General features: G+C 45.5%; 2 protein-coding genes and 1 long non-coding RNA gene across 5 annotated transcripts in view; 2 read left to right on the top strand and 1 right to left on the bottom strand.

Moving 5' to 3' along the window:
- LOC143907676 (uncharacterized) overlaps window positions 1-9421 on the top strand; it is an 89094-nt gene that overhangs the window by 53795 nt on the left and 25878 nt on the right. The gene's annotated exons all lie outside the window — the stretch shown is intronic.
- Window positions 2739-4949, top strand: LOC143907658 (uncharacterized). The gene is made up of 2 exons (XM_077424544.1): window positions 2739-3506; window positions 3663-4949. Exons 1-2 carry the CDS (start codon window positions 3467-3469, stop codon window positions 4637-4639), a joined length of 1017 nt encoding a protein of 338 aa, XP_077280670.1. The 5' UTR covers window positions 2739-3466; the 3' UTR covers window positions 4640-4949.
- Rempa (intraflagellar transport protein rempA) overlaps window positions 4964-9421 on the bottom strand; it is a 35640-nt gene continuing 31182 nt past the window's right edge. Inside the window, exon 12 of one of the 3 annotated variants that reach the window (XM_077424537.1) lies at window positions 4964-6069. In XM_077424537.1, coding sequence (XP_077280663.1) covers window positions 5757-6069 — 313 coding nt within the window. In that variant the 3' untranslated portion in view covers window positions 4964-5756. The remainder of the gene's footprint in view (window positions 6070-9421) is intronic. The other 2 variants (XM_077424535.1, XM_077424536.1) reach the window with 2 other exon arrangements.

The following is a 9421-nucleotide window of genomic DNA, read 5'->3' as shown; positions in this document are numbered from 1 at the left end:
ACGCCATGTATAGGAAGATAAATCTTGTTTCCAGTAGGCCCACATTACCATCTCTTCTGTGATTACGGACGTCCAGTATTCTGATGTAAGAGTAAGACTAGTCAGATTTTTCTTTATTTCAGTCCACGTTTGCAACTCGTTATCTCCATTTACTGAAAAACCTTGTTCGTGATGTAAGATAGGATTGTCTGATTCACATTCAGCTGGCACGGAAATGGAACAATTAACCGTACTCTTCAACTGAGCCGTAATGCTCGTTTCTCCATTCTGCTGTTCTTTCAGTTTCTCCTCGTTAATGGGATACAAACGACAGTAACTGATCTCCGATGGAAAAATAAATGGAACAGCATCTTCTTTCAACTTCGGTATTTTACGTTGTACCGTAATAGTTGCACCATCTGCCATATGAAAAATATCTTCTCTGAGAATATCATCTTTCTCAAAATGCAACTCATAGATGCGACTTTGCTCAATTCATTGATGCCTCTTGCAGCAATTCCATTGTCACGCCAATATTGCAACATTTTTTCCGTGCGAACTGTAAAAAGATTTCTTTGTGAAAGTCTCTTTTTTTCCTCCTTTCGTGGTGCATCCTTTTACCCAACGCGCCATTTCACGATATCTTCTTCTTTCCTTACTCAAAATAATTAATCCAAACTCAACGCTGAGTATCAGCAAATTTCACAAAATAATAAAGGACACGACAGAATACGTCTGAATACGTTCATGGTCACTAACGGACTCTCTATTTCACGCACGTAACACGTGTTTTTACGATACAAGATACAAATGCACAGGTAAACAAACTGGAGCACAAAGAGACCGGGCTGGCCGGGTAAGGTAAGGTTAAGAGTGCGTTCACGAGTGCTGAAAATCCTACAGTTATATGTTACATGCACTATAGGTTGAAAATGGCGCCCATCGATAAGAATCCATTCCCTTCAGCGGACTCCCTCGCAATTAGGTGCCACGAATTGGGACCACTTTTTCTACTCGGGCGCTATGAAGTTCGATCTCCTTACTCTTACTTCGTGATAGAGCCTTACGATAGCGATAGCTAGGAATCCTGGGTCGACAGGAGTAAGAGTGGAGACCTCTGTCGGGTTGGCTTAGCTACGAGTCCGTATTTTATTTATAAATTTTTTAAGAGCCAAAATAAAAAATCCGACTATGTACCGGGTTGCGGCTAATCTTACTGATTAAAACGAGCATAATTTTAATGAGATTCGTTAATTAATTTGGCTAAAATTTGGGAAAAACCGTTTCAAAGCAGCTTTGCTGCCTTGCAAATGTGTCTAAAAAAAAAAGTCCGTGTCTTAATGTAAATTTTTCAGATTTGGACTTTACGTCGCAATATCTTCGCTTGTAGGGCACGTAGCGGAAAAATAATAACACTTTTATTACACAATTCAAACCCAAACTATATATCGATTGGATCTATATTTAGAACTTGATCGGTTGAACGGTTATTGAGATATAATATCGAGTGCTCGCAACTCGTCGCGTCGCATAAAATAGTCACGATGCGGCCTCGCTTCGCGTATACTTGGCGCGAGACACTATCGTGTCTCTTAATTTTTCATGTTGTTATATCTATCATTTTTTTCATTATTCTATAATTTTGTGTGTATTGCTCGGAGGGCGGTATGGCGTTCCCCGGATTCGCGAATTGGTCTGTAAGATACTGGTTCGAAGGACCAGAGAGGTATCGGCCCCTCATGACGATTATGCAATATGCACGCAACGAGCAAACGAAGAGCGTTAAGCGGGGAGCACACACTTCTGCACAACGCATAATGCGTAAGCATAAGAAATAAATTGATTGGTCCATACACATGTACATAAAAAAATAGACCAATCAATTTTCTTATGCTTACGCATTATGCGTTATGCAAAAGTCAATGTTCCCCGCTTTAAGCGGGGAGCTACACTTCTTTATTTCCTTATGCACATGTGTATGTCCAGACCAATCAATTTTCTTATGCTTACGCATTATGCGTTGTGCAGAAGTGTGTGCTCCCCGCTTTAAAGCGATAAAAGCGACTCACCGTGTCGGTGCCCCGGCGCCCTCCTGGGGTGGTGGTCGCTCCGCTGATCTCGTCCTTTTCCTCGTGGCGGCCCTCAGTGGTTGCGGGAGGAGCAGGCAGACATGCACATGCAAAGTGGTGCAAGGCAAGGCGTGCAATAGGCAGATCAGAGCGGCAAGCAGACAAGCAAGCGAAGCACGGCACGTCTGGTACGTTCGTCGCTGACGATAATGGAGGATTCACATTGCGTCCGATCACGTCCGATGTTCGACGTACGACGATCCGACATCCAATAACAGAATTTATTATTGAGACAAAAATTTCCTATTGGATGTCGGATCGTCGTACGTCGAACATCGGACGCAGTGTGAATCCTCCATAAAGATATATAACGGACTACTTCAATGGAAAAGTCCGACGATTACGTCTGTGTGAAGAGTGGAGGTGCTCGGCGGCACCTGCCGTTCGCGCTCCTGTAAGTACAGCGCGAGCGAGTATCATATCCCTCGAAATGATTGGGGATGTCACCCGCGGGCGAGCAGCACGAGTCGGGTGAGTCGCGCGAATATCGATACGCTATTGATCGCGATCCGCCGACGTTTCGCGCGAGTCACCGTAAATATTGGTTTGTCGGCAATACATCGAATACGGATAGGTACCCGTATGATTAAATACAAACGTGGCTAAACTAATGACTACCTATACTAAACGAAACGAGGACTTCCGGTTGGGTAAGGAAGGAAGACGGGTGCTCCGTAAAGGAAAGAAGGAATAAGGGAAAGGACGGGCGGAGTAGGAGTCAAGGAACGAAGAGAGAATAAAGGGAACCCCGAAGGAAGGAAAGAGGAAGGCGTACAACTGAAGAAAGGCCGGAGGGCAAGAAAAATCGGAAGTAAATCAAGAAAATACGGCGAGGAAGAAAAGAGGTTAGGACGGAGCAAGACAAGGGAAGGAGAGAAGAAGAGAGAAGAGGGAGGAACGCAATTGAGGTAGGCGACCGGAGAAGGGAAGAGGAAGCGGGGAGCACGGGCATGCGCGAGCCACGGAAGCGGAGACACGTGCGTGGAACAGAGGCTGTTCGGTGCTGAGGCGGCGCGGGGTGCCGGCCCCTCCAAAAGAGTGGGTTGGCACTACTGCGGATCGCCGAGGCGGCGCGGAGTGCCGGCCCCTCCTAAAAGAGCGGGTTGGCACTACTGCGGGGCGACAAGGCGTGACAGGAAAGCAAGTGACATCGGCACGAGAGTGAGCGAAGTGGCGCAGGTCGCTGCGGTGGAAACGCGGTGAGTGAGAGGGCCGATCGAGATAGGGTGGCACGACTGAAAGTCGACAGAGCGGCGGTGCATGCCTGGCAAGAGAAAGAATACGAGAAAGTGGACTGTAAGCACAACGCAGAGCAGGTGAAGAGCATATCGCGGAAAGAATAAGAGAGTAGGTTCGAAATGCGAAGGAGAAAGGAATCGAATAGAATGGAGGAAAATCGTAAGTAAGAAAAAATAGAAGAAGCGGGGGAGAGGGGGTAAGAATAGAAGTAAGAAGAGATGAATCATGGGGCAAGAAGGCGGATAGGTTAGGGCTTACAAAGAGAGGAAAGAAGGAGGACAGCGCAATAAGTAACATAATTCATTATGCACACAGTGGCAGACAAAGAAGAGGTACAGACAGCGGCGCGAAAGAGGGAAGAGACAGGATGGATCAAGGAAATTACGAGGGAGCTAAGGGAAATCGGGCATGAAATTAAAGAGGAAATAATACGAACGGGAATGGAAGTCAAAGAGGAACTGAGAAAGCTAAAAACCCAACTGGAAGTGGAGGAGAAGAGGATGGTGGAAGAAAAGGAAGAACGAGGGGAAGAAGGGTGGAGAGAGGAGTGGGGAAGGGATTGGAGCGAGGGTTCGACAGACTCAGGGGGAAGGATCACGGAAGGGACGGATAATGGTCGTGAAGGCAAGAAGAATCGGGAAGCTAAACAAGATAGCCAAGGAAGGAAGAGGGCGACAGAGAAAAAAGGAGACGGAGGAAGAGAGAAGAGCGAGAAGGAATGGAGAAGACCGCCGGAAAGCGACAGAAGGAAGGAACAGGAAGAGGAGAGGAACAGGACGAGGCGAATGATAGAGGAGAGAGAAGAGGAGATAAGAAGAAGAAGAGAGAAAAGAGAGAGGGAGGAGGAAGGAAAAAAAGAGAGAGAGAGAAAAGAAAAAATTGAGAAGAGGAAAAAGAATCTGATCTGGAGGAGAGTGGCAGGAGAAGGACCAAAAGAAAGAAGGGAGATGCTGGAAGCGATAATGGAAAAGGTAACAGGAAGAGAGATACCGATAAGAAAAGCATGGGAGGTGACTGGTGTGGATGGTAAGATTGTAATTTTCACGGAACTAGAAGAAGAAGAGGACAAGGAAGAGGTGATAGAAAGATGTGATGAGATATGGAGAAGGTGGGAGATTGGCGTCGACGAGGAACTAACACTTGAAGAGAGAGCATATAGACATAAGATGGTGGAGAGAGCAAGAGAGGAAAGAACGAGGGGCAACGCAGTGGTGTTAACGAATAGAAGAATGTGGATAAACGGAAGGGAGGTGAAGTGGGAGGAGGAAAGAGGCGGTTGGAGGAGAGTATGACCGGACAATATTCACGACAAAGACAATTAGGGTTTGGGACGGTGGATTAGTTTTCTGATTCAAAAGATTTAAAAGGTTGATTGATTGAAAATTATGATTTTGAGTTTGATTTTGATTTTGATTTTGATTTTGATTTTGGTTTTTTGATTTTGGTTTGTATGGCATTGTATTGTATAGAATCAGAGGAGGTGGTAGAGTTTGTACAGGGTTGGGTACGTCCCTTTAAAAACGCCGGATGGAATGGTTTGGGAACGTTCCACAAAAACGCCCTTTAAGGCCCCTTTGGGGCAAATAAAGTATCCTTAACTAACTAACTAACTAAACGAAACGAACTAAACAAACTTATCAGCTATATACAAGTGAGCGCCAAACATGTATATTTGGCTTTACAATTCTGTAATTAAGTAACTTTCTTCTGTGCATTATTTTACCGTATTTTTGGAGATTATCGTAAAAAATTAAAAATGTTTACAATAAATCATTTTGTTTTTTACTATATAAATAGTTATTTGTATTATAAGTCTTATTAAACTGACTAATTGCTACAATAAATAATAATCTAAGTAAAAAAAAGTCTGATTAAAAATAATAATTTTGACTGTAAACTTCAAATAATAAAAACATAACATATATAATTAAGTTAGCTTTAACTTAAAATCATAAAGTGTTATTTCTGGTTGCGCTTGTCAGTTGCGGTTATTAAAAGAGAGTTGGCAAACTTTTAACTTTTTTAACGACAGCAACTGGCAATCGGCAATCAAAAATAACGTTTTTCAACTAACAGTTGCCATCGTTTGCGAATGTATTGTAGAATGGCTCTAAAAGTTGTTGTTTAAATATCGAAAAAGCTCATATCTAAATGATCACTATGAAGACATTTTGGATCGGATAGCATACGGTAATTATTAAATCGGATTACAAGCCGCCATGTAAACGTAGTCACAGATGATATGAGATCTGTTGCAATATTTTAGCAAATCTATTGCCAATGTTGTCGAAAGATGGGGAGTTTGCTTATTGGATAATATAGTGACTTTTAATTGGAGAGTAAGAACACCCCAGATGATCGTTTACGTAAGAAAAAATTAGACACCTATTTCCGGATTAATGAAGATTTTTATTCTCCCAAAAGCTCTTCGATTCCATTATCCTTATCGGAACTATCCTGTCGCTGTACCTTCATCTTATAGCCCAATGCTTCTAGAAGATTTATGTTAAAGTAGTAAGTCAAATTGATTCCTGGCACTAGACGTTTCAGTTCTTCGATGGTCGCCCAAGCTTTCTCAGTGTCTCCTATATTAGCATAATGCTGTGTGATCGTTGCGAACAGATCGCCACGACGAACCGATTGTTCTAGATTGGATCCTTGAGAATCCAGCAGATGACGAACTTGCTGCATTGCCGTCTCCGTCTCACCTCTGTCGAACAATCTGTTTAACGAGAAAAAAAAACGTTCGAAAATATACAGAATACGTTCATATATACAATAAAAATGCGATTAACGTAAGAATAAAATTTATAGAAACTTCCATTGTATAAATAAAGATAGTCAAGATCCGTAAACGTAAGACGTGCGCTAAAGATACGATATATCCATGATAAAATAAAACATTTCAATCTTTATTTTTTTAACGAATATATAAAAATTGACTGTATAAAAATATGGAACTATCTAGATAATCTCAAGTATAAATATAATATAAATATTAAAAAGTGCTCGGGGGGGGGGGGTATCAATCGGTCCCCGGATTCGCGATTGGCCTATATTAGGGTGGTTCGAAGGACCAGAGGGGCAATCCCCTCACGAATGCAAGCGAAATTACGTGCAAGAAAAGCGGGATAAATCAAGCGAAGCGACTCACCGTATCGCGGCCCGGCGCCCTCCTGGGATGGTCTCTCGGCCAATCTCGTCTGTCCTCTCTGGTGGCGAATCCTCCTTGACAGCGAGCAAGAGGCGTGCAGGCAGACAAGGTAGCGGGCAAGCAAGCAAGTGAGCAGCAAGCAACACAAAACGGGCAAGCAGGCAAACGCCGTTTCTAATGGATTCTTCGAGCGCTCGACTGTCGCTGATACTCCGTCTTATCTTGTCGGCGATTCTTACGAGAGTGTCGAGTGCTCCGGCACTCTCTCGGCTCGCGCTCCTGGAAGTACGGCGCGAACGAGTACTATTGTCCCAATAATTGGGCCTGCCACCCGTGGGCGGGCAGCACGAGTCGGGTGAGTCGCGCGAGTATTGACACCTGTCGCGGTCCGCCAACGTTTCGCGCGAGTCTCAAACCGACGGTAATTTTACGATTATGAGCTTACTGACTAATATACAACGAGTATCAAACGCAAATCAACCATATCAATATTATACATGTGCGACTAACTACTATTTTACAATTATGTGCAAACAAGCGCCAACCATGCCGCCCACCAAAATCCAACGTGTTGGATTTTCTTTAATCGGAATCGGTCGCCCGTGATGGCGGGCCCATGGGCAAGGGGCACGGCCTCCCCAGGGTCCGTTGAATCGAGCCGTTCGCTCCGCACCAAGGCGACTTGGACTGCGCGGTGGACTTGTTCAATAACGAGTTCGGTTGACCGACATTTAGGCAATAGAGCAGGGTGGTTGGTCTCGAATGGCCACCCCGATTCCGCGAGCTGGCCGCCCACCCTGGGAACGCCCGCTGGATCAACCCAGCAAAACAACCTGAGTGATCGCAATAAGTGGCCTGTCCACGAGATCGAGATAATGGTACGCGCGCAAGCGATGCTCGTTTGACCCCCGAGTGAGGTCCGGCCGTTTGGCGACACCCGAATGACGATACGCCACGACGGCGGTAGTTTATGACCTCCGAATGAGGTTCGGCCGTTTGGCGACGCCCGAAGCCCTCCGTGATAGCGGGAGGAACAATGGCGAAACGCCATCCGGCTCGCCGCCCACCCTGAGAAGTCCCGTTGGGTCTAGAAACGGAGCAAATTTGCTGAACGACTTGGGGAGTCTCTTTCCGTTCCTTAGTCGATCGATTTCCTCGCCGAAGGATTCCAGCTGAACCAATTTTACCACCGCCAGTAGCGCCGAATGCGCTTCGAGTTGATCTACGGCCAAGGTCGCGGGTACCGGCTTGGTCCCGGATCGAGTCATAACCTTACGAGATACGCGATTACCCTACGAATTTTATCCAACGACGAATCTGCTTATTTGGAACGAGATTTAAACGAGTGGATTTGTAAGATCCGCGAAAAGCGAAAGGTCGGACACAAAGGGATGCGAGACAACGAAACGACCCGAATGATCGCGCTAATGGGTTTGTCAAGCGAATCGAACTACTGGCGCGCGTGTGAGCAACACTCGTTTACGACCTCCGAATGGGGTCTGGCCGTTTGGCGACACCCGAAGCCCTCCGTGATAGCGGGAGGAACAATGGCGAGACGCCAAGATGGCGTAGTATGGTCCGAGACACCGTGAGTGTGAGGCGGCTCGACGGCGCACGATAACGGGGTGTGTTCGAAATAAGCGCGCAATACAGCGACAGCGACGCGGCGACCGCGGCGACGGAAGCTGCCCTTCCGGTATTTATTGGATAATTAGATTTACGACAGATACGTAACCACCATATCTGTTAATCGAGATACTCTCGTTTTGCCTTATTCAGATGAATTATACTAAGTATAATATTATCGGTATTAACTTCACTAGATTTGATATAAAAGCGTACCACGTATTAATTCAATATATATTATTACGACGATTCCAAATTACTATATTATAATTAAATAGACATTCTTACTGTAATAACTATTTAGATATTTACTTTTGATTCCCGCAATTAATATCATATGAGATATTCGTCAGCCAACGATATCAAGATTTCGCAAGAATATACGAACGTTATTTGAGCAAAACAAATCCGACCTTGGATATCGGATTACACAAAGCGTCGGTTCTGAGAAGTCGAACCATATAATATTATTTACTACCGTTTCTCATTTAGAAATATAAGATTGTGATTTGGTTTCGAGTAAAATTGATACATAACATAAATATCAGCGTATATTTGATCTGTCCTTCCTTGTCTTATTATAAGAATTAACCCATCTTTTCGTTAGCATTTGCAAAGCAGTCTTCCTGAACGAGCGTCGGTATTCCAAACCTTTTAGCGAACAATAATCGCTCAGTTGAGCAAAGTACATATTTCAAACAGGGTGAGTGAGTGGTAAACCGACTCGTCCAAGCAAAACTATGAGTACGCGAATATCTTCGCCACGAACGTGCCCATGCGACGTGCGGACGAGAGACCTCGCGCGTGACGATGTGTGACCTCCGAATGAGGTCCAGCCGTTCGGCGACACCCTAAGCCCTCCGTGATAGCGGGAGGAACAATAGTGAGACGCCAAGACGGCGGGAGTCGAAGACCTCCGAATGAGGTCCGACCGTTTGGCGACACCCGAGGCCCTCCGTAATAGTGGGAGAACGATGGTGCTACGCCAAGACGGCGAAGATGAAGTCCTACCGTTCGGCGTCACCCGAGTGGTGACGCGCCAAGACGGCGGTGTCCAAAAGCACCGTGAGTGCGATGACTCGACGGTGCACGATGACGGGGTGAGGGTGTAAGGCTCGACCTCGTCCAACAAATTATAGGTACACGAATATTGTCGTCGTGAACTTGCCCATGTGACGAGCGGACGAGAGACATCACGCGTGACGAAGGGCGCGCGATTATGTCTCGATGTAATGCGATTAGTTTTCGCCTGTATTCGCCGGTGCCGCTATGTCGACGACCGGCGTGACCGCTG

Source organism: Temnothorax americanus, unplaced genomic scaffold (assembly GCF_048541705.1).
Source record: "Temnothorax americanus isolate GAGA-0224 unplaced genomic scaffold, ASM4854170v1 Scaffold86, whole genome shotgun sequence".
Classification (NCBI taxonomy): domain Eukaryota; kingdom Metazoa; phylum Arthropoda; class Insecta; order Hymenoptera; family Formicidae; genus Temnothorax; species Temnothorax americanus.
This window is presented reverse-complemented; position numbering and strand designations above follow the sequence as displayed.